At 49.4% G+C, this 25,010-nt stretch overlaps 3 protein-coding genes and 1 pseudogene across 3 annotated transcripts in view; 1 reads left to right on the forward strand and 3 right to left on the reverse strand.

Annotated features, from left to right (window-relative positions):
- LOC114679366 (uncharacterized) overlaps positions 1-1,091 on the reverse strand; it is a 37,046-nt gene extending 35,955 nt beyond the window's left edge. The window contains exon 1 of the mRNA XM_077939086.1: positions 890-1,091. The gene's annotated coding sequence lies outside the window, so the exon portion shown is untranslated. The remainder of the gene's footprint in view (positions 1-889) is intronic.
- Positions 793-10,119, forward strand: LOC114679365 (uncharacterized). The gene is made up of 4 exons (XM_077939081.1): positions 793-1,536; positions 2,488-2,599; positions 5,589-5,726; positions 6,515-10,119. Exons 2-4 carry the CDS (start codon positions 2,559-2,561, stop codon positions 6,999-7,001), a joined length of 666 nt encoding a protein of 221 aa, XP_077795207.1. The 5' UTR covers positions 793-1,536; positions 2,488-2,558; the 3' UTR covers positions 7,002-10,119.
- A 4-nt stretch (positions 10,120-10,123) lies between these two features.
- Positions 10,124-16,537, reverse strand: LOC144329836 (golgin subfamily A member 8A-like). Its single transcript, XM_077939079.1, has 14 exons — positions 16,087-16,537; positions 15,195-15,233; positions 14,882-14,929; positions 14,709-14,793; positions 14,504-14,613; positions 13,383-13,469; positions 13,168-13,275; positions 12,887-12,974; positions 12,365-12,483; positions 11,808-12,002; positions 11,625-11,725; positions 11,445-11,542; positions 11,189-11,344; positions 10,124-11,104 (listed from the first exon to the last, which is right to left on the reverse strand). Exons 1-14 carry the CDS (start codon positions 16,471-16,473, stop codon positions 10,920-10,922), a joined length of 1,806 nt encoding a protein of 601 aa, XP_077795205.1. The 5' UTR covers positions 16,474-16,537; the 3' UTR covers positions 10,124-10,919.
- Positions 16,538-16,548: 11 nt separating this feature from the next.
- Positions 16,549-24,498, reverse strand: LOC144329762 (uncharacterized; annotated as a pseudogene).
- Positions 24,499-25,010: the final 512 nt, after the last annotated feature.

Raw genomic sequence — 25,010 nt, forward strand, 5'->3', positions numbered from 1 at the left:
CTAAAGACACAAAAGTTAGCCAGGCGTGGTGGCCGGCGCCTGTAATCCCAGCTACTCAGGAGGTTGATGCAGGAGAATCGCTTTAACCCGTGGACTGTCAAGAGACATAGGCTGCAGTGAGCCAAGATCGCGCCACTGCACTCCAGCCTGGGTGACAGAGTAAGACCCTGTCTCAAAACAAACAAAAAAACAAAAGAAAAAGAAAACTTTTTTTGAGCGAAGTCTCGCTCTTATCCCCCAAGTTTGAGTGCAAGGGCTTGATCTCGGTTCACGGCAACCTCTGCCTTCGGGGTTCAAAGGATTCTCCTGCCTCTGCCTCCCAAGGAGCCGGGATTAAGTCACCTGTCACCACGCCCGGCTAATTTTTGTATATTTTAGTAGAGACAGGGTTTCACCATGTTGGCCAGGCTGGTCTCCAACTCCTGACCGCCTGGGCCTCCCAACGTGCTGGGATTACGGTGAGCCACTGCGCCCGGCCGAAACACCGAAAAGCTTAAAGGCCTTTCCCCTTCCCCGCCCGGGCTCAAAAAACGCCGGAGCCGCTCTGCACCGCCCTGTCGCGGTCCCCGGAGCAGGCCGGCTGACTCGGGCGACCCTGGCTCCCGAGAGGGCTCTGGCCACCACGGGCTCCCACCTCTGGGCGCGGCGACAGGTGCCGAGACTGGCCGGCAGCCCCCAAGCCAGCCCCCCCGCCAGGAGCCGGAGAGACGCGGCCTCCGCCTCCTCCCACCCAAGCCTCCCTCAGTCCCGGGGGCGGGCCGGGCTAGTCGCGGGAGAAAGGGGCGGGGAACCGGGGTCTCTCCCGGGCAGGCACCCGTTTGTTCCGGGACTCCAGGCGCCCCCTCTCCGCCCTCACCCTGCCCCGCGAGGCCTCGGCAGGGCGCCTCACCGTCATGTTGCTGTGGAGCGTGAGCCGGCGGCTGCGGGCTCCTGGTTCTTGTGGAAGACAGATGCCAGCAACTTCAGTTTGGCCTTGAGCCGGGACACGGACATCTTCCCCTCATCTCCGGCGGGAGGGGCGCGGAACGGGAGACTCTCCGGAGCCGCTGTCACGGCCGCGACCACCCGCGGGGCCGCCCTGCAGAGCTCTCCCAGCTCCGCCTCTCCCCGCCTCCTCCAGCCTCCTGGGAGCGCGGCTGGAAAATGGCAAGGGGCACGGAGGTGGCCTTGGCGGGAGCTGTGTGGAGGCCTGTGGAGCTGCTCCCATTGTAACCCATCCACCGACGGGAGGCGCCGCTCCTGTCAAGCCGCAGCTTAAAAGGGCAACAGCACCACCGCCCCCGCTACCGCCTGGGAAAGGGCTGCCCCACCCCACCCCACCCCCGTCCCCGTCCCCGTCCCCGTCACACCTCGCCCTTCACCCTTCAACCCGGCGTGCCCCGCGCGCATCCGTTTTGGCGGGTGCACGAGTCCAGAGCGTGCGCGCGCCCCCGGCTGCCCCCTCCTACCTTGACCCAGCACCTTTCTGCCTGACCCATCTGGTCCCTTCCTCACACTGGCTGACAGGAGGCTCAGGGCGACACAACCACCAACTCTGTAAGTCTGTGTGTGTGTGTGTGTGTGTGTGTCTCCCAAGGGGGGGGTTGTGTGTGTGTCTCCCAATGGTGTGTGAGTGTGTGTTTGCGTGTGTCTGTCCATCTCCCAAGGGAACAGAGCACTGCTGAGTTCAGGCTGATTATTAGCTCGTGGACTGTCAGCAAAATACAGTCACAAGAAGGCTGTGTGCTGATTTGTCTTTTGCGGTGACATCATGTTGCTCATGTTTTATGTTTTTCAGAGTTCATTAGTTTCTATTTGTTCTCAGTTAATATCTAGCTCCAGAGATTGTGTAAGTAGAATACCCCCAAACTGAAAGTCACCTAGGGAAAATATAGGAAACATATGTCACCCATTTAAACTATAGTTGAAAACGTGTACACTTTAGTTTCCTGTAGCCAACACTGGATCATGGGTAAGGGCACAGGATCCCAGGGTTGGACTGCCTGGGTTCAAGTTCCAACTTAGCCACTTGCTGGCTGTGAAATACTTGACAGCTTTAAGTGTCAGTTTCTCTCTCTCTCTCTTTTTTTTTTAAACTTAATCCCAAATGTGATAGTAAGTCTCAGTTTCTTGATCTGAAAAACAAATTATTCAACGAGAGTCTGTGTGAAAACTTGAAAGTTTTTAAAGCCACTGCCTGGCTCAGGAAAGTCCTCAGCTTTAGCGGTTATTAGCTATGATTATTATTGTGTTGGCTACACGTGCATTAATGAGGCAGGAAAATGCTCAGGGACAACAACGAAGAATCCTAATGATCTCATCGGACCGGGAGGGAGGCCTATGTGTCCATGCTCATGTTTCAGCTCAGAGCCGTTTGTCTAGAAGGCTCTTGAACTCAGAGGCCCAGGCACTATCAAGTTGACTTTGCTGTGGAGCGCGCACTTTTGTTGATCAATGAAATTGACATAATGCTTGTTTTTTTTTTTTTTGCACCAACCATGTGCCTAGAGTTACCTGTGTCAAGAGGAGCATGCTTCAGTTGGCTGGAGTGAGCAATTCATCTTGTGGAGGAATGAGAAATGTTAGTGCTGAGACAAGAAACAGAAAACCGCAGGGTAAGGTAGGAGTCACTGAAAGTCAGGCAAAGGAACTGGCATCCAGTAACGAGTTAGGCTTTGCCGGCCTCTGGAGAGGAAAAAATTAAGCCAGGCCCGAGGGCACAGATCCTAAGGGAATGTGGCAGCTCTAGGCTGTCTATGGAAGAGAAGCAGAGGGTGGCACCTGGTTGAAAGAGGGGGCTGGGAGACATAGCTTGAGCCTGTGTTTACAGATGGAGTCTCCTGATTCCTGCGACTGGGGAAGGAGATGGTGCCTGGATCAGGGGACCTCAAATCAGAACTCTTCCCACCAACACCCCTTCTTTTCAGGGCATCTTTCACTGCAAACAACAGATAAACTAGTTGGAAAGCTCAGCAGATTCTCACGGTGGTGTCTAGCTGCCCTTTAACCTGTGACTGAGAATGATGCTACTGGCCTGTAAGCGCACATAGGAAAATCTTTACATCCAGGAACACGCCATGCCCCACGGAGACAGCTGTGTATGGTTCTTTAGGTTTGGGGTGCTGTGCTGGCAATTGCCTTATAAATATGTAGGATTAAAATGGGATGCCCTGGAGCTTATCTAACCTTTATCCTATCCCTCCCCCTGCGCCCCAAAATGAAGGGGCTGCTAGTTTTGTTTGCTTTATGAAAGATGGATCTGTCATTGTTTTTAGAACCTTTGGAGAAAGATTTCTTGGGAGGAAGCTATCCTGAACCCCCAGAGATTTTCTCATTTACTGAGCACCAGGTTTAGAGTCCTAGGTCTTCATCCTGGCTCAGCCACCCTCCAGCTGTGTGACCTTTGAGAAGTTGCTTATCTACACTGAGTCTCGTTGTCACCTATGAGTGGAGGCTGCTACATTGCTACTGTTTGGAGCACCTACCCCCAGGCACTCTTACAGTGTGATGGTGAAGATAAAATGCAATAATAAGGCTGAAGGGGGAGGATCGCTTGAAGCCAGGAGTTTGAGACTAGCCTGGGCAACAAAGCCAGACCTCATTTCTGTGAAAATGTTTTTTAAAAAATTAGCTGGACTTGGTGGCTTACTCCTCTAGTCCCAGTTACTGGGGAGGCTGAGGTGAGATCACTTGAGGCCAGGAGTTCAAGACCAGACTAGACAACATAGCAAAACCTTGTCTCACCAGACACTAGAAAAATTAGCCGGGTGTGGTGGTGCACACTTGTACTCCCAGTTATCCATGAGGCTGAGGTGGGAGGATCTCTTAAGTTTAGGTGTTCAAGGTTACAGTGAACCATGATTGCACCACTGCACTCCAGCCTGGGCAAGAGAATGAGACCCTTCTGTAAAGAAAAGAAAAAGTAAATAAGTAAAATTTAACAACAAACTGTGGGCCGCGTCCGGTGTCTCATGCCTGTAATTCCAGCACTTTGGGGGACTGAGATGGGCAGCTCACGAGGTCAGGAGTTCAAGACCAGCCTGATCAACATGGTGAAATGACGTCTCTACTAAAAATACAAAAATTAGCCAGGCATGGTAGTGCACGCCTGTAATCCCAGCTACTCGGGATGCTGAGGAAGGAGAATCGCTTGAACCTGGGAGGCAGAGTTTGTAGTGAGCTGAGATTGCGCCACTGCCCACCAGTCTGGGTGACAGAGCAAGACTCTGTCTCAAAAACTAAACCAAACTAAACTAAAATTTAAAAACATTTTTAAAAGTTGGGTTTTTGATGAGATAACATTGACAAACAACAGGAAACATGACAACTGGTACTGGAAAAACTCAGGCCGGGTGCGGTGGCTCAAGCCTGTAATCCCAGCACTTTGGGAAGCTGAGGTGGATGGATCACGAGGTCAGGAGATCGAGACCATCCTGGCTAACATGGTGAAACCCCGTCTCTACTAAAAATAACAAAAATTACTCTGGCATGGAGTCAGACACCTGTAGTCCCAGCTACTCAGGAGACTGAGGGAGGAGAATGGTGTGACCCCGGGAGGCGGAGCTGGCAGTGAGCTGAGATTGCACCACTGCACACCAGCCTGGAGAGCGAAACTCCATCTCAAAAAAAAAAAAAAAAAAAAAAAAAAGTCAAAAAAACAACAAAAAACCAAACCCTCAAAGGATCACTAGTGGCTATTATTAGCAAATATATGCAAAGAAATAGGAAAACCTACTAAAAATGGATAAATTTCCAGACACATCTAGACTACCAAGATTAAACCATGATGAAATCCAAAACCTGAACAGACCAATAACAAATAATGGCATCGAAGCGGTAATAAAAAGTTTCCCAGCAAAGAAAAGCCTGGGACCTGATGATTCACTGCTGAATTCTAGCAAATATTTAAAGAAGAACTAATACCAACCTTACCCAAATGATTCCAAAACGAGAGAAGGAGGGACTACTTCCAAACTCTTTCTATAAGGCTAGTATCGCCCTGATACCAAAACCAAAGATACATCCAAAAAGAAAACTACAGGCCAATATCACTGATGAATGTTGGCGCAACAATCCTCAACCAAATATTAGGTAACTGAATTCCACAAGCATTAAAGTTGGGGTGCAGTGTCCCAGGTTCACTCAACCCTTCCTGTTTTCCTCTCTGTGTGTGTCTACTTTGCTGTGTATCTTGGTGGCAGCAGCGGTGGCAATGTTGGTGCGTGGGCCTCCCAGGACAAGGGGAAAGTGAGTGTGCCCTTTTCTCGCCTCCTGCCAGGCGTCTGCAGCCTGGCACAAGCTTTGTCCAGGTCTCCAAGCCAGGGACCTGGATATGTTCTTTTCCAATTTCTGGATTGGTAACTTGAGGCAAATTCTGGGCACTAGAGTCAAAACTAAGACGAGACTGAAGCAGGTGAATCTGGGGTCCTGAGAGGCAGAGGCCTGAAACCGACTAGAGCCATGTAGGGAGCTGGGTGCGTGTTCAGGCCAGTTGCTTCTCTCTGTGCCTCAGTGTTCCAGGTACCCTTGGAGGGGCTGAGATCCTAGGAATTCCTGGAGCCTGGCTGCATGGCCTGGCCACCCTGATGCCCTTGTGTTCTCCATGATAGGGCAGCAAAGCCGAGGAGAATGGCTCCGACAGCTTCATGCACTCCATGGACTCACAGCTGGAGCGGCAAATGGAAACCACCCAGAACCTGGAGAACTCCTATATGGCCATTGTCAACAACACCATGTGGGACCTCACGGTTGGTGTCACGCCCAAGACCATCATGCACGTCATGATCAACAACATGCATGCGCCGCCTCATGGGGACAGGGGGCTCCTGTGGCACTGGGGATGGAGATAGCCATGTTGGCCTGGGGGAGATGCTAACCAGCCCTATGGGACCAGGTCCAGGGTGGCAGGCACGGTCCAGACCAGAGCTATCTCATGGAAATATAACATGGGACTGAGGACGGTGACCCATGCCTGTAATCCCAGCACTTTGGGCGGCCAAGGCGGGAGGATAGCTTGAGCCCAGGAGTTCAAGACCAGCCTGGGCAACATAGTGAGACCTGGTCTCTACACAAAAATTTTAAAAATAGCTGGGCTTGGTGGTGGCATGTGCCTATAGTACTAGCTACTCGACAGGCTGACATTGGAGGATCACTTTGAGCCCAAGAGGCTGAGGCTGCAGTGAGCGGTGATCTTGCCCACTGTACTCCAGCCTAGCGACTGAGTGAGATCCTATCTCCAAAAAAAATTTATTTAAAAAACTGAGTAGACAGATGTGCTGGTGGCATGATAGGTCCTGGGTCCCCTCCCAGACCTGTGACCTTGGACAGGTGACTTTTCCTCTGGACCTCAGTGTTCCTATCTGAGTGAGAAAAGGACGGTGGGGAGGCAGATCTTTGAGTCTAAGCGGTGTAGAAGCTGTGTAGAAGCCATACTCAGGGCTCCAAGTCCAGCACACAGTCCTAGAAGGGCCCGGCAGGAGGCCAGGGCAGCGCAGGCATCAGGTCCCAACCTCCTTCCCTCTGTGCCCACTCTCAGACCAAGGAGTTCATCTTCTCAGAGCTGCTGTCCACCCTGGCGCCCTGAAATTGAACCTGCAGGACAACCAGGAGTCCTATCCCTGTACTCGTGTGGGGACCAGAACACGCTGATGGAGGAGTCAGCAGAGCAGGCACAGCGGTGCGCCGAGATGCTGTGCATGCACCACATGCTGAAGGAGGCGCTCAGCGTCATCGGCGACATCAACACGGGCACCATCAGCACGCCCACGTGGTCTGTGGACAACTCCTGGCTGCAGGTGCCGAGAGTCCTTGCCGGACGCAGGTACGAGGGCTGGCTCCCAAGGCCCCAAAGTCCCCCAGCCCCCATGGCTGAGCCTGGGGCTCTTGGAACAGGCTCTGTGCCCAAGCTGACAGACGTGGGTGCTCTCTGGAACCATCAGAAAGCTCATGGTTTATGGTGTAAGGGCTTAGAGCTTGGAGGGGGTTGTGTGTGGGGCCGTACTCTGAGGCGGCCAGAGGCCTAGGAATGTCATCCTGGGCACGCCGTACCTGTTGTGCAGTCTGAGTCATGCTGCCAGGGCAGAGTATCCGGCTCCCAGCCTGGGAGTGCTGAGAGCCAAAGCCACTGCAGAGGAGGGGTGAGAGTCAGTGTCCCACCACCCCTATCTGTCGGCAATACAGTGGTGATCTAGGATAAAACCTCGAGAGTCCCATACACAGGGTCAACCCACAACACACCTCACAGGCCAGGCGGGGACACACAGCCCCCTTCTCTCCCTCCCAGGTCCCATCATAGCTGCCAGCGTGTGACGGAAGGCAGGGTCCCTGGTCCCCGCTGAAGCACTATCGCCGGTCAGCAGGCTCATGCACCATGGCCTGTTGCTCCTAGAGGTCACCTCTGCTATTCAGCCAAGGGGTCCACAGTGCCTGGTTGAGCTGCTATTGAACCAAGGGGACTCCCAGCTGAGCTCTGCCCGGCAAGCCCACCCACCTCCCCTGCCATGGACTCTCCCTCCTCTGCCTTTCCCAGCAGGAAGGGCCCAGCCTCACTTACGCGACCTGCAACCCCCAACAAGCTGAGGCTCCCCTATTAGACTTATAAGTCTATAGGCAGTGGCATCCGGCTGCCTGCCCTCCCTGCCTCCCCCAGGGTCCCTTCAGAGGATCCTGGGCCTTCTGACTGCCCAGAGGGTTCTCTCGGCGATCACTTCAGCCATCCATCCCTTTTAGCTTCATCATTCCTGGTTCAAGCAGTGTTCCTTCTCTATCAGGCCTGGTGGCTGTTGCGTTGGGCTCCCCAAGGCGAGAGGTGGCCCCAGATCAGTGGGTTGGAAGACAGGGTGACCAGAGAAGAGGGAAGCCCGAGGAGGCTGAGTACTGGTCTGACCGGTGGATGCATTTCCTGGGTGCCGTGGACGAGGGCAGCGTGAGTGGGGTGGGGAGGGCCGCCACAGCCCCCAGGCTGTGGTTCCAGGAACCTTGACACGCCCACACCTGTGCCCGGCCCTCCCACAGCTGCTGTGGCACATCTGTGCTCTGCAGTTGCCTCATCAGCTCTCTGCTCACTTTTCTCTCTCCTGTTTTCTCTCTGCTTTCTCTCCAACTGCCAGCCGATCGGGTCCGGCAAGTCCATTCCATCCTGAGAGCCCCAGGCCCTCCTTCGACCTCTAAATATATCCTCCCATATTCTCAGAGACCTCCCTTTCCAAGCCTGCCTGGGCGGCTGTTCTGTGATTTGACAGTGGCTCCCCTGGCCCCAAAGCCAGCCCCCTTCATCTGTGACTTGGTCTGTTGTAGTGGTGAGCTGACACTTCCATGTGTGTCTGTTGCTGAAAACGTGTGCCCCCCTCTGTGGTATGTCCCTGCCCTGTTCTCTAAATATCTATAAGTACACACACACACACACACACACCGCTACATGTGGCTGGCCGCCTGGCCTCTAGCACTGGGAATCAGTCACTATGCTGACTTTTTGGAATCTTGTGCGACAATGAGAGAAAGTTGTCCCCCGACATTGCCCCTCCAAAGTGAAGCACCTCCAGTGAGCCTCCCTGTCCTGCCTGGCCTATGGAGAGCCAGCCCCCGCCATCCCTCCCGCCCCCACCAAGCATAGGAGTGCTGTGCAGGCAGCTGTGTGGCCTGACAGTCTCTACCAGTCCTGCTGTCCCTCACACCCATTTCTGGATGGCGGGGAAATGTGTCCTCTGCTGGCGGTGTTCTCTGTGGAGCTCAGGGGAGGGGAAAGGCCAAGCCATTTCTAGGGTGCTGTTGGGAGCGGTGAAAAGGCCATACCCTTTCCAAGGTTCACTTTTCCTGGAAAGCCCCTGGAGCTTCCCTGGCTCTTATCCTGTGAAGCCGGCTCTGGCCACCAGGGGGCAGGGCCATGAACGCAGCCTGGAGGGAGCCTGCGGGGCAGCCGGCGCTCTGGAGGGACAGACAGAAGAGGCCACCAGGTGCAGACAGGAGAGGGAGGCACGGGGACGGAATGGAAGACGCCTGGGCTGGGTGGAAGTCAGTGCCCTTAGGTGCTGGTACCTGTCTTCCCGGCCACCTCTAAATCAGGCTTCTGAGCCTGTTGGCTGTCAGGGCCGGACTGCGCCCCGCAGGCGCCATGGCAGTCCCTGTGGAATCCCCCAGGCGCCACCAGGCAGCATACAGGTAACAGGCCTGGAAGGTCCCCAACAGCCTAGCTGGACATGCTCAAGACACTCTGGGGCTCCTCGTTCGGTGGCACAAAATCCAGGACCCATTGAGGGAAATGGGAGCACACCAGGCCGAGGAGTATGGTTAAATCTGTTTATTCCAAAATAAAAAGCAAAATAAACAGGAGTCGCATCACCAGGGAGCCACGACCCCATCCACGCCTCCTTCCTCTGTCCTATGCTAGCAATAAATAAGTTTCCCAGCCACAAATAATTATTAGAACCTCCTCCCCACATGCCAGCTCCAACCACAGCTAGGTACCATACAGGGGTGGCCCTACCCTCTGGAATATACAAAACGTTACACAGACAAAATGTGTACACTGGGGAAGGGGGCCCACGCCAGCAGCCCACGTGCTCGCCTGGTCCACAGTTAGCCCAACTGTCCTGCCTCACTTACCTCTCTGAATAAGGAGGTGGGAGCTCCCCTGAGAGAAAAGTTGCTATGCTGAGAGTAAGGAGGCCGTCAGAGTCATGCTTAAAAATTTTTAATTTAAGGTCTTGTCTTGCCACCCTAATTGTAAAGGGGTGACTGGGAAGGGGTGGTAGGGTCATGGTGGCGGTGGAGACTCCAGCCCCACTTCTCCAGGCTTTGCTGACACGGAACTGCTTTGAATTTTTATTTTTATCCCATGACTTGTTTTTTAAATCCCATAACTTCTTTTTCATAACATTTGGTAACTTTGCGTAAAACTTTTTTCTACATTTTTGCCACAATTTTTCTCTTTTTTATCCCATAACTTTTTCACTCCATAACTTTTTAAATCCCATAACTTTGTAAATTTGTGTTCTTTTAATAAACACTTGCATAGTTATATTACGATATTGTAAAAATGAAACAGATTATCTCATGCCAAGCATGCCTGGCATTTGCACAGTATCAATACCTTTAACACTATAGTTTTCAAGACTCACAAAATAAAATTTTAAGGCAAAAACAGCACTTCGCAACAACTTAATCATTTATTACATTAGAGTAGCATCACACCAGCAGTCAATAATGTCACTTTAGGGGAAAAGTCTTTCAGTATTTCCAGTATAAATTCTGTTTACAAAAATTCATAAATTGGTAAAATTCATTCTAAGAAAACTTGGCAAATAAAGTTTTAGGCTAGAATTGGCATTTCTTTCTCTACTTTTCCTTCCCACCGTTTCACACAGAAAATGGGGGAAAAGCTGTTTCCAGTTCTCGGACTTTAAACAACTCTAATGTCAGTACTCATGGTGGCATATAGTACAAAGTAATCAAGAGTGCACACTTGAGGGCAAACCACATATTGAGCTAATGAAGAGCTCACTGTGATTAAGATGAGATCCAACATAATAGCAGAATATAAGCAAATTTTATCTGAATTCTGTAATGAACATACATGCTGCAATAACATTAAAAAAGCATGGCAGCCTGTTCCAAACCAGCGAGAACAGTTTTGTGCAAACAGTGGGTCTTTGGGTGTTTGAACTCCCACCACGTAAGGGCGAACTCGATATGCATGCTAATGACCTACAATTATGAAATTAAAAACGAAAAATGCTAAAGGATGCCAGATTGAACCTCAGTGAAGGCCACAGAGACCCACTGTCTTTTAACTTTTTACAAATAAACTTAAAGTATAAATTAGAAACACAAATAAACATGAATAGCTCTAACATTCGAATGAAGTAAATGAATTGTGTAGGAGATCAACCCTATAAGTTTCTTTTTAAAAAATGTCTTGATCAGCTCTTTGATGACGGTGATGTTTATCTCCTTCTTCTCCGCAGCCAAGCCCAGCAAAAGAACGGCACGCAGCGGTTGCTGCCCAAGCCTGGGTGCTCCTGGTGCTCCTGCGCGATGGGCTGTGCAGTGGGGTTGTCGTGGGGAGACCCCTCCGTGGCCTCTCCTTGCCCAGTCCCGGCGCTGTCGCTGAGGCTCAGCTCACAAAGATCTTTGGAGAGAGGGAGGCGGGGATCTGAGCACAGTGCAAACCCCCTGCTGCTGCCTGCCCGCCCTGCATGAGGGCTCTACTCACCACCATGCTTGTGGGCAGCCCCAAGCTCCTGGGGGGGTGGGGCTCCTGGACCGGGCTCATTATCAGGGCTCTCGGCAGCGGCCAGGAATTTTCTGTGCCCTTTGTTGCGGTCAGCACCAGCCGCAACAGCAACTCCTGCAGCTCTAGCAGCTCCACCTGGAGGGAGGGGTGCTCAGGTGTCAGGCTGCGGCCAGCCCCCACCTTCACGCCACCCCCACCCCCGACCCCTACCCCCGAAGGAGGTTGCACACCCTACCTTCATCTCCTCGTCTTGGGCCAGCCTGATGATGTCCTCCTCCCGGTGTGGCCTCTGTGGCATGGCCCTCTGGCTCCGTTATAAGGTGTTTAATTTTCCTGCGGGAGGACGGGGCTCAGACCCTGAGGCCCCTCCGACGGCCCTGCAGCTCCCCCTGCCTTGCTCTGGCCTCCCACTCACTGATGGCATCTCTCCCTCCAGTACTGCGTGAATCGATGTTCTAGTTTCTCCACACGCTCCCTCAGGTCCGCCTTCTCCTCCAGGAGGTCCATAAGGCCGCTCTGGAGCCAAAATAATGGGGTCACCTCTCAGCAGCGACCTGCCTACCCCTGCCCTTCTTGGCCTATTCCAGGACTCACTCACCTCCAGCTTCTCCATGACTTCCTGCAGGGCCTGGGGGGTCTCCCCACTTACAGACTCGCCCCCAGTCCCTGGGGCTGGGACCGCTGCCTCTGGTTCCTTCTGGATCGAGGTTCCTGTCTCATTCACCTGGCCCAGCTTCTCCTGCAGCTCTTCGACTTGCATCTCCAAGTACAGTGCGCTCTTGTTCTCATTGTTCTGGACAGAGAGAAGCAATCAGCAGCCACCCACTGCAGTTGGAGACCCTAGAACTCGGTGTCTGCCCCCCATGGCACCGGGAAGGGTGGAGGCAGGTTAGAAAAATCATCTCTTCTCTCCCACAGCCACCAGAGCAGGGCTCTGGCTCACAGGTGCCTTGAGAAGTAACATTTCACGAGAGGGCTACACTGTCCCATTTTACAGGTGGGGAAACAAAGGCCTGGAGGGCTAGGGAGGAGGACAGGCTGCCCAGGGGGGCAACGCACCAGCTCCTCGACGCCGCTCTGTGGCTCGGCCAGCTGCTGAAGCCTCTCCTCCTGCCTCCCGAGCCTCTCCTTTTGTGGCCGGTTCAGGAGACTTACGTGTTGATGGTTTTCCACGTGGGCCTGGAGCTCTGCTGACACCCTCTCTAGTTCCTTCCTCAGGTGCTGCAGCTCCTCCTCAGGGGGCACTGCTGGGGGCTCCGGGGACTGGGGTTCAGCTGAGAAAGGAAGCAGACAATAAGGGCCTCTAGATTCTCAAAAAACAAACAAACAAAAAACCACCACCAACAACAACAAAAAACACCCTCCTCTTGGTGCAAGCTCCTCTCAGGCTCCCCAAACTTGGCCTCACTGCTAATGATTCCTCGCACCCGGATGGCAGCCAATCTTCCAAACCACTTTCAGATGGAGAGCACTGTGGGTGGCTGACAACGGGCCCTCTTTGCTGATGGGGACACTCAGGCTCATGGAGATAACAAGACTTGCTGTTTCCCGGCACAGACCTCTTTCCCTCTACCTCAAAACCCTTCCATCCACCCACCTCCCTGGGGCATTCTAAGCCACCCCCAGATCCCCCTCTGATGCCAGGCCTGCTCCCAGGTCACACCAGCCCCATCTTACCCATCTGGTGTTTGAGTTGGGATAAGCTTCTCTCCAGCTCCTCCACCCGATGCATGTCATGCAGCTTCTCCTTCTTTAAGGTGCAAAGCTGCCCAAAGCACAGGGGAAAAGGCCCTGGAGAGAGGGGCTGGTGGCTCCACAGGCTACCATCTGCCTCTCTGCCCCCACCTCCACAAAGCCCAGACCCATGACCACCTCTGGCTGTATATTCCCATGTTACAGATGCCCAGAAAGATCCAGTGACCTATCTAAGATGGGGGGGCTGAAGGGTCAGATCTCACCTCCTGGGACATTTTCCTCATCGTCTCCTGCCACTGGGCCCTCTCTGCTTTTATATGTTCAGCATATTCATCTCTCTGTAGCTGTACTAGCTTCAGCGATTCCTTCACCTGCAAGAATGGGAACAGAAGTTACGAAGGGCTGTCACTGGTCCTCACCTGCTCCTGGCCACCTGGGGTCACCTTCCTTCCACATCCCTCCCTCTGCAAAACCTCACCTGTGTCACGTGCGCTTTCAGCAGTGCCCGCTCCTGTAAGGACCGCTCTAACTGCGTCTTGAGAAGTGTTTCACTGCGGCTCGAGGACTGGATGGTGAAGAGTGAGAAGTTTCTATCTGGGGAACCTGGGCCATTCCATACAGTGCCCCTTAAACAGGCTAGGGCTAGGCTCAATATACAACACGGTCTGTACAGATCAAGGCATTTACCCGTGGTCTGGTTTTTAAAAGAACTCAGTGAAGTTGGAAGGGACAGGGAAAGAGATCGAATTTACAGCTGCCTAACAGAGGCCCAGAGAGATCAGTTAATATTGCTCTTGTTATTACTGTTATGACTAGCACTGTTTGAACCTTTATGGAGTGCTTCACCAGGTACCATGCTAGCAATCCCATTTAATCCTCACAACCACCATAGGAGACAGTTACTATGATTCCCTCTATTGTGTACATGAAAACACATGGAGTATTTGAGGTTAAGTGCTTGCCTAAGATCACTTAGGCAGAGCTGGGATTTGAATAGCTAGATCTATCTGATTCTCTAAGCCCATTTTTTTTTGCTGGGGGACACAGATAGGAAGGGGAAACTGAATCTCTTGTTCACTGTTTGAAAGGATGATACATTCGCAAAGTCCAAAATTCAGAAGGTACAGAAGGGAAGTATCTCCCAGCCACTCTCTTGCTCTCTCCTGAGTTTTTTATGAACCTTGCAGTCTTATTTTATGTACATTTTCATAGTATGTACACACACACACACACACAGACACACACACGTTTCCTCTCTACAGAAATGGTAACATACTAAAGGTACTCTTCTGTACCTTCACAGTACAAGTACCCAATACCCCACCTAGGACTTGGCCAAGACCCCAGCCAGGTAAGGGCAGGGCAGGCACTTGGCCTCCAAGCTCTGTGTCCAGTGCTAGCTCCCCACCGCACCCCCCAACTCACCCACAGCAGCTGACTCAGCCCCAGGCTGCCTCTAACAACCAGACACAAAAGCAGCGAGACATGGCCATGCCGCTTTCTGGGCAGGACACTCCATCCTGCAGAAGGGACCTTTAGGCTCACTCCTCCATCTGTGAAGCCGGGCTCCCAGGAGATGGGGCAGGTGGTCAGACTCACCTTGTCCGCCGCCTTCTTCTGTGTGGCGGTGACAGCAGACAGAGCCCGCTCTAACTCTTCCGTACGCTGCGATGAACGTTGCAGGCGGGCAGCCAGATCCTTCGACTCTTCTGTAATGAGAGAGTTGAGATGGGGCCCAAAGGACTCCCACTAAAGACCTATCCAAGTGCCAGGTTGAAGGATGATAGGGTGCCCAGATTCCCACCTTCAAAGTATATGAGAGAGCGTTTCGTGCGATACACGTCAATAATTAGTTTCTTTTTCTGTACGTTCAATCTCTGGATTTGAACCTTTAGGAGAAAAGCCAAGCAAGTGCTGAAAAAGAAGGAAAGAAACATTCCCCGGAGGACAGGAGAAAACTTCACACCCTCCACTCACCTCTAGCTCCCTTTCGGCTTTCTGTTTCTCGTTGTTTGCCTTCTTTTCCTATAGGAAGAGGAAGACAGAGCTCTTACCAGAGGGAGGCAGAGGTGGCACAGCAAGAGACATGCCCCCAGAATGCCACCAATGCCCCAGGACAGGCCCACCCATGGGACCAGGTTATCAGGGACCCTGTGGGGATGGGGTGGAATCTGAGGGGTGAGCCTTCTTCCCCAGGCTGGGAGTGGGTGAGACGAGACCGGGGCCTCTACATCTGAGTGCCCCCCAAACCCAGCGGTCATGTCGCGAGGAAAAAAAGAAATCACATTACTTCTTCCAGCTGATGTTCCACTTGTTTCTTCTGTTGTTCCTGTGGGGTGAGTCAAATTAAGGTGATGGAGGGTGGCCCCCTCAACTCTATTCCCCAGGCCAGGAAGCGGTAGGCAGGGGCCAGGAATGGATTTTAAAGGCAAAGTTCTCAGACCCAACGGGAACACAAACTGGTCAACTCTCCTCAAGGTCCCAAGGACAGAGGATTTGGGTCTTTGTTGGTTTTCACCCACAGCCACAGAACTCAAAGTCTGAATCTGAAATCTCTTGAGAGGACAGGAACATAAACCTCTAGAGATGGAGTTGGAGAAAGGCCCCCCTCCTGCCCGCTTGTGATTTAGAAAAGTGCGTTCATTCAATAAACATTAACTGAGCACGTATGGGCCAGGTACGGCTCTTCACAGTATATATAGGACGGAAAAGGACAGACAGGAGCTCTTGGCCCTGAGGTTTCCGTTCTAGGGGGCTTTTAAATCTCGGACTCTCAGAGCTAACAGACACCTTTGATACTCACTACCTCCTCTGGAAACACGAGCCCAAAAAGGAGAGGCAGCTTGTCCAGAATCAAAGAGCAAATCAGGGACTGAGTCACGGCAGAAATACGGGGCCCCTGACAACCAGTCAGGCTCGCACTTCCCCAAGAGGCAACGACCCCAGGGCGTGTGTAGCAAGGACTCCAGGAGGGGTGTGTGGAGAGGAGACAGTCGGCAAAGAGGGCAGCAAAAGAACAGCCATGGTGCGTGCTCTGGGGTCCCTCCAGGTGAGGCTTAGGCACCCCAGCTCCCCAATTGTCCTTTGCCCCACGGCCCCCAGCCCCTTTCTTCAGAGCCCCAAGAGGAAACTGGAGCCCAGGATTGGCAGCCTGGAATCAGGGGATCCCACTGGACTCTTACCAAAGATTTGATGGTATTATTCAGTCGACTGATTTTGATGGACCTCGAGTCAAGGACTACCGCTTGTTCTTGGCAGGGGCTCTGAGGTGCATGCAGAGGGGAGGAGGTGGAGCAGGAGTCGGGGGAGAGGTAGAGAGAACAATCATTAGGGCTGGGGTGTGTGTGGGCTGTCTCAGCTGGCAGAGGGGCACCGAGTCCCTGCTGTGGGAGGAGGTTGGAGGGCTGGCCTGCCTGGTCACTGTACCTCCACCCAGAGCCTCCCACCTCCAGATCCTTCAGGGTAGCACATGATGTAGGGCCCGCCCCGTGGAGTACACATGGACATATTCTGTTCCCCTCAGTGTCTAAGCCCTCTGACTTCCTTTCATTCACATCAACTGGCAACATTTTCTTTTCTGCCTCTCTTGGACCCTTTGTCCCGTAACTCCTTTGTGCCAACTTCTCTCATGGCTCTTACTTCCCCACCATCCCATCCTGGGGCCTGACATCAGTGACTCCTGATGGCAAGTGGCTGTTCTCATTGTCCTGGCTTCCCCTTGAGACTGGGGATGAGGAAAATCAAAGAGCAATGACCATATCGTGGGTGCCCTGAGTGTTTACAGCAGGCCATGTACTAGGGATTAACATAAAAACAACAATAAGACATCTCATTTAAACTTCACAAATGGAAGTCAAACAATAGAACCTCTATTATACAGATGTGTAAAAAGAGGCCCGAAAATCTCAAGCAACTTGCCCTAAATCATATCCCTAGCAGACGGAAAGGCAGGATTCAAACCCAGAATTCGTTTTTTTTTTTTTTTGCTTTTTGTGAGACAGAATCTCGCTCTGTCTCCCAGGCTGGAGTGCCGTGGCGAGATCTTGGCTCACTGCAAGCTCCGCGTCCTGGTTCATGCCATTCTCCTGCCTCAGCCTCCCGAGCAGCTGGGAATACAGGCACCTACCACCATGCTGGCTAATTTTTTTGGTATTTTTCAGTGAAGACGGGGTTTCACCATGTTAGGCAGAATGGTCTCAATTTCCTGACCTTGTGATCTGCCCGGGTTGGTCTCCCAAAGTGCTGGGATTACAAACATGAGTCACTGTGCCTGGCTAAACCCAGAATTCTTAACCAGTACCCAACGGTCCATCCACAATCTTAACAATTACCCTCTACTGCCCCTTTGGTCCCCTGTCCCCAGGAGCCTGGCCACCAAGACTCACATCCCGAGCTGAGTGGCAACCAGCAGAAGTGGGTGTCTCAGGGCTACTGCCATTTGTTTTCCTGTTCCTCTTTGCTTCTGCTGGAACAGCAGGGCTGTTTCTGTGCCAATATTCTTTTAACTGTGGGAAAGAAGAGCAGTAATCCTCATGAGACCTATCGGCCCCTACAGCCACATCCTCCCTTAGAGTTTTGACAAAATACTCTTATACACCATCTGATTTAACGACACTAACAGCTGTATAAGAGGTGTTGTCACAATCTTTTAGGGACTGAGAGGGATTGATATCATAGCTAGAAAAAAAAAAAAGAAAAAGAAAAAGGCGATACTGGAACTTTGAAACTCAGTCTTCTGACTCCAAGCTCTGTGGTCTTGCCAAGAATAGCAGCTGCCAGGGACCAAAACCAGAGGCAGAGGTAGAAAAGTAAACATTAAGTAGGCAGGAACCGTATGCCCTGCGGTTTAGAGTCATACACCCTCACACGTCTGTTAGTGTTAAGAAGTGCACCAGTACCTCTCAAACTTCTATATCAATGTATCCTCACGGCAGAAGGCAGCCTTTCTGTTAAACCCAGGAATTTATCAGAAAGAGGACTACCCAGTCTCATTTCAGAGAGAAGTCTGGTATTCTCTTAGAAACCTATGTGACTGTCATCCCTAAGTATATTCATGTTTTTTCTCTTGATCTCAAGAGAATCAAGGGAAACTGATGCTTCAGAAAGATGTCTCACATTTATCCTGTGGCATTCAAAGTACCCCAGGTCGAGATAATATGAGGAAGAGTCAAGCTGTCAAGTTCAGTTTCCCAAGATCTATTCCACAGAAGATGAGCAAATCTCACTTCAGAGACGACTGACTGAAGGGCAGTCTGGTCCCAGAACCATGGAGAATTAGAATATGAGGTGGAGAACTCAGAAAAAAACGTTAAAATCTCTCTGGAAAGTAGAAGCCTGGGAGAAAACCAAACCAAAACCATTCTCCCATTGCCACTTGGAGGTACGGTCAACGTTTTGCGCTCACAGGGGAAGTGTAGGCTTTTCCCCCGTCAATGTCGATGTTAAGGGAGTGAGGCAGCCTGGAACCTCTTGCTCCTAGGTCCCACAGTCTCCATTCCCCTTCCAGCTGGAAATTTGCACTGTGAGCAGAGGAACCAGAAATGGGGTGGGGACACTTAGGGGACTGGGTCATAAGATCAAAGGCCGGTCTTCCAGTAATGACAGTTCCCAGGCAGACTGTGACATCACTACATTCCACTCCTCCTGATTGGGGGGAGGGACCACATCAGCGCAATGTCCGAGTTACCACTCCACGATGGGGGAGGGAAACACAGGGTTGACACCCAGGACCTTGGAGACGCCAGCGCAAGGAGCCCAGGGAGGTTGACCTTGAGGCAGCAGGAGAGGAGGGCAGAGTCTGCAGCAGGGAACTCCAGGAGTCACCAGCCCAAAGTCACCCAGGGATGACTGGCGAGGGTGGGGCCTGGGGCTGGGGAACCCAGGTTCTTGGAGACAAGAGCGCAAAGAGCCCAGGGAGGTCGAGCTTGGGTCGGCAGGAGGTGAGAGCCTAGTAATGGAGAGGGGAGCCCCAGGAGTCACCCGCCCAAAGTCACCCTAGAGTGATGGGCGAGGGCAGGGACTGGGCTGATGCTGAAGGGGCAGGGCTGACTGACAAGACTTTTGCGGGGGGAGTCCAGAGGCACCTGCATTGGAGGGCCCTGTCCAGTGTACCTCAGCAGTGATATGGGCTCTGGCAGCAGTCTTGTCGTCGGAGGGGATCTGTAGCTGGGTTGGGGGCCATGACCTGGTGCGTTTTTACCTTTTTCTTGGCTGCGGTCAATCTGCTCTGCGGAGTTTCTTCTGCCATCGTGGGGCGGGAAAGGGAGGTGGGGTTGGGGCCACAACAGCGAAATCCCAGTGAGCACTGATCAAGACCTGCAGTCACCTACCAGGCAGCTGTGTGACTGAGCCACAGGAGTGGTAACCAGGGCACCAGTAGAATGTAGAATAGGGGCGTGGCCTTAATGCTCCAAGCCTATTGGTCAAGGAGAACCATGAAAGGTAAAGGGGCGTGACCAGGCAGCAGTGTGTCCAGAAGGACCCCTGGCTCATAAGGAAAGTTACTCATGCACCTGCTGTTCCCACCCACTCTGAAAGAGGGGAGGGGCTGCCCACTCTGGGAGAGGGAAGGGGCCAACTTTTGCTTTAAAAGCTTTAAAACTTTAAAAAATATATGTGTGCATACTTTATATATAGATGTGTGTCTGTGTGTGTGTATCTATGTGTTTATCTAGAGCTGTCTTCATTACCCAGTTTCTATGCAAGGTCTATGGTTTTGGCCTATATTTTTATCTTCAAATACAGTACAAAATTATCAGTATTACCTGAACTGAGATACAGATCTTATAAAAATGGAAAATCCATAGCATGCTTGATGATTAATGAAGCAGACTATATTATTCAACATTCCAATAAGATAATCACAGTGATTTCTCTTTTTTGGAAAAACGTTTCTCTTATTCTCCTACGTTATTGTTAAGACTTTTTTTTTTCCCTCAAACAAGAAGCATGTTTAGTATCTGGAAAAACACAGAGGTTTTGAGCCAGGTGTAGAGGCTCAAGCCTGTAATCCCAGCACCTTGGGAACCTGAGACGGGTGGATCCTCTGAGGTCAGGAGTTCGAGACCAGCCTGGCCAACATGGTGAAACCCCATCTCTGCTAAAACTACAAAAACTAGCCAGGTGTGGTGGTGGGTGCCGGTAATTCCAGCTATTTGGGAGGCTGAGGCAGGAGAATCACTTGGACCCAGGAGACGGAGGTTGCAGTGAGCCAAGCTCACGCCACTGCACTCCAGCCAGGGCGACAGAGCAAAACTCCATCTCAAAAGAAATACAATACAATACAGTACAATACAATACAAAATAGATTTTAAAAGCTTTCAATTTAATAAGCACTCAAAGCTCTTTACCGGTTTAAAACAAACACAAGGCCCATTTTTCTAGAATCACCTGGCCTCTCTAAGCCTTGCAAACAAAACTGAATTTCTCACTTGATACTTGGCTATCACTTGCAATCACGAAAACCAAGAATTGTGTTATGTCACTGTGTACTAATTGGTACCTGGAGTTCACACAAGGCTGGGATCAAGGGTTGAATCTTTCACGATTTGCTCCATAACCTGTGTGTGCTTCTTATCCCAGAGCAAACTAAGCTTTTGTGTAGAGTTCTACAATTTACAGTTAGTAGACAAGAGTGGTTCTCAATAATGTAGTCTCTGGAATAGCAGCACCAGCAGCACCTGAGAACTTTTCATAAGTGCAAATTCTCAGGCCCTACCCTGGACCTGGTGAATCAGACACTCAGGAGCAGGGCTCAGCAATCTGTGCTGCAGTCATCCTTCCAGGTGTTCGGGAACCTCTGCCGTACAGCAGGTAGAAAAATGTGTTTTCTTCTGTACGTCAAAAGCCAGGGATACTCTATGTTGTGTCTCGATATGCGGCAATGGCATGCAATTAAAACACATAACTCTCCTTCCTACTCCCACCCTCCATCCAATGTGTTTTATTTTCATGAGTTCCGAAAGAAAACAAGTGGCAATCAGAAGTTCAGTCAAAAAAGTATACGTACAAGTATTAGTTCTCATCCAGCCTTATCTCATAGAAAACCATTTATATCGTCTGACAGCTAGTTTTAAAAAAGTATCTTCACAATCTAAGTCTCAGGCACACTAGGAGTTCTATCATAAAACACCAAGTAGATCAGAATGTCCAAACTTACTGGAGAAGAAAAGTGGAACCATTGGCTATACTTCCAAATTGCATTCAAAGGAAATTTAAGTTCTGAATTGTTTTCACCTTCATCCTTCCAAGTGAATAGAATCCAAACAGAACACTCCATTCCTTCAAAGCCTCTAGCCAGGCACAGTTTTACTGTATTACTTCTTGCTTTCAATGGATATAAAGCAGAGTCCTGGTCGGCACATTAGGTGTACCTGCAAAGATGCAGAACTAAACAGTTCCATCTGTTCCGTATTAAAACAAAAGTCCTGTAAACCTTGGACGGTGAGTGTAATACTTCAGCACTAGCACCAAAACCTCAAAGATGAGAAGATACCAAGAACAGCAGTAGCAAACAAAACTAAACTCTCTGCCAGGAGCAGTAGTTCACACCTGTAATCCCAGCACTCTGACAAGCCAAGGTGGGAGGATTACTTGAAGTCAAGAGTTCAAGACAAGCCTGGGAAGCATAGGGAATTCTCATCTCTGCAAAAAAAATTTTTTAAAGCAGCTGGGCATTGTGGCACAGACCTGTCATGCTAGCTACTTGGCAGGCTGAGGTGGGAAAATTGCTTCTTCCCGGGAGTTCGAGGCTGCAGTAGCTATGATTATGGCACTGCACTCCAGCCTGGGTGACAGAGTGAGACCTAGATAATTACATTCTCTCCTGCTCCTGTTTACACCAAAATCACGAAGTTAAAATACTTTCAAATTTGCCAGGATAAAAATTAAGTGAAATGTGACTTTGGAGTTTGGAGGAAGAAGGAAGGAAGGGAGGGAGTAAGGGAGAGAGGGGTGGAAGGGAAGGAGGGAGGGAGAGAGGAAGGAAGGAAGGAAGAAAGGGGAAACAGAAAAGGAAAAGAAAGGAAAGGAAAGGAAGAAGGAAGGAAGGAAGGAAAAGGAAAAAAGGAAGAAAACAAAAAAGGAAGGAAAGAAGGAAACGAAAGATAAAAGAAAAGAAGAAAAGGAAAAGAAAGGAAAGGAAAGGGAAGGGAAGGAAGAAAGAAAAGAAAAATAGAAAGAAATAACAAATTACTTACTAGGAGAAAGTTTTAGTAACCTCAATGACAAATAAAAGTATTGTATCTTTAGCCTGTAGAGAAATCTTTATAATTACTCAGGAAAAAAATCCAAAAAAAAAAAAAAAAAAAACCCCAAAAAACAAATGATTTTCAACAGAAAATGGGCAATGGAGAAACAGTCACTTCTCACAAAAATAAAAACGGTCAACAGGTATATAAGAAAGATTCAAAAGCATTAGAAATCAAGGAAATGTCATGAAAAAATGACATTTTCTGTATAAAGGCACAAAGATGACAAATGGAATGGGGAACCTGGAGCTCTGTTCCTGTTGGTGGGAGTATAAACTGAGACACTTTTCCTGGAGGATAATTTGAAAATTTCTATTAAAGACTCTCAAAATTATTACCCTCCGGAAATTCTACTTCTATGAATTCAGTCCAAAAATGCTTGCTCGACTCCATTAAAATGTATATATAAGAAAATTCACCTCTGCGGCGGCAATGATAAACTTAATATACATCCAGCTATTAAAAATGATGATGCTAGGATATATTTCCTGTCACAGAAGTATGCCCAAAATACAGTAAGTGGCAAAACACTATCTAATATGATTCTACTTTTGAAAATATTTACATGTATAAAAAGTATAAAAAACAACACACCAGAATGTTTTGAGTGGCAAATTAAAGATTTTTCTTAATATTTGTCATCCAAATTCTTACAAAAAGAATGTGATTTCCTTTATAATCAAGGAGAAGTGTTATTTCCATTTATTTATCTTTAAATCTCTTTTCTTTTTCTTATTTTTCCTCCTGTATGTATGTATCCCAAGTAGGCTAGAACTCCTGCCTCTTGAGGGAATCCAGCCCATTTCTGGGAAGTGCACTATATACAGCTGCTCATCTTCCTTTTATTTTAAGAGATCTGGAGACATTTTCATTTCAAACTGTTTTATCATTCTCAGAATATATGTTAACATATGAAATTGAGGAAAAGACAAAGGAAAGGCTGACTCCCTACCCTCCTGGGGCTACTCTTCCAATTTTTGCTGCTATCGTTACATATTAGTAGATCCTTAGATCCTTTTTCCTTATCTCTTTCTCATAATCCTACTTCATTCCTTCATTCACTTATTTTTAAAAGGGTCATGTGTACAAATATATAGTTCAGAAAATTTCTAAATGTAACTATCTATAAAAGTATGCGGCAAAATCCCATTCACAGTCCTAGTCTCCTTCCACAGCCAAACACTTTTAATTGGTTTCTTATATATCATTTCAGAATTTATCTTTGAAAATACACATGTATATTCTTATTCTACTCTTCTCACTCAACACAAAAAGTAGCATACCACACCTACGATACCACTCCTTCTTCCTTTTAAAACACACACACCATCGATCCGAGTTCTTCTACGTGAGTGCAGAGTCTTTCTCATTCTTCTTTTCAGCTGCACAGTATGCATCATTTGGATGCACCTCAGTTTACTTAACCAGTTCCTGTTGGCGGACACTGAAATCATCCCTATCATACTATTACAAACAACAGTGTCAAGCACAACCACCTGCACACACCAAGTTCATTTCTGAATCTGCCTTTGATGAAGCCTCTGCTTGAATCACCACAAGGTCACAAGGCTGAAAACTTAGCCCCTTTTTTAGTTTTCATTACGTACAGCAGTATGTAGCAAAAGACTCTCTCGGGCAAAGCAAACGTACTCTTTGGGGACGTACTTCATAACAATAAATGGATACACAGAACACCAAGGAGAACCCGTTCTATTTAACCGTGCACATGTATGCATACAATATATGATATGCACAGAAAGTTTAAATAAATCCATCAAAGCATTAAGCACTGTCTCAGTATGGTGGATCTATGGAGTGCTTTGTAGACTGCCCTCCTTGTCTATCAATTCTTTCTAATTCCACAACAGTAAACATGTATACTTCTACAATATAAAATTTCAAAAAATGCAAACTCAAATTAAGCTGCATGTATTCCTTCAGTCTCTCCCACATTTGTACGGTGTTCCAGAGTGCTCAAACATCACTTCGTTAAAAATATTTAATTATTTTTCAAATATAGAGATGGCAGGGTCTTGCTCTGTTGACCAGGCTGGTCTTGAACTCCTAGATCCTCCTGGTTCCCCTCACGTCCATCTCCCAAAGTGCCGGTATCACAAATGTGAGCCATCAGGCCCGGCCACCTTCATTTCATAAATCTTTCCCCAGCACTCCATATATTACGAGTAATGCCTTACTTCTCTTTTAGATAGCATTTTAGTCATATCTCTATTACCTCACTTGTCACATGATCATCAGTTGCTCACCCATCCATCTCCCTTCATTGCTCATGAGCTCCTTGAGAAGAGTCTGATTTTCAGCACCTTGAACAGAGTGCGACACATACATGCTTCATACACAGAGAAGGAAATGATTTCATTACAGTGTAATTAATCCCAGAATTCAACATCTGTATTTCTAAATCGTTCTGGATACTCTGCCAACAACCTGCGAATGTTATGTTTTTTCCCTAAAACTTATATCCATTACTGAGTGTCTACAGTCATAGCTAACTCAATTGTGATGTGACGTCTTGCCAAGCCCATTCACAGTTTTTATTGGTGACTTTTAATTTTAAGTTTTGATTTTGATTGTTTCCTTTTTGTTTTCTTAATCTAGCAGTGTTTGGTAAACTTCAACATCTCTATATCCCTTTGTCTTTGCACCTGCTGGTCTCTGCTTGGAATAATGGCTCAAGGTTTTAGTCACCTGGAAAAAATTTCTACTCACCCTTAAAGAATCAGCTTAAATAGGCTGGGCACGGTGGCTCATGCCTGTAATCCCAGCACTTTGGGAGGCCACGGCAGGCAGATCCCCTGAGGTCAGTAGTTCAACACCAGCCTGCAGTCTTGAACTACTTC

The sequence above is a fragment of the Macaca mulatta genome, chromosome 7, assembly GCF_049350105.2.
Source record: "Macaca mulatta isolate MMU2019108-1 chromosome 7, T2T-MMU8v2.0, whole genome shotgun sequence".
Taxonomy (NCBI): Eukaryota; Metazoa; Chordata; class Mammalia; order Primates; family Cercopithecidae; genus Macaca; species Macaca mulatta.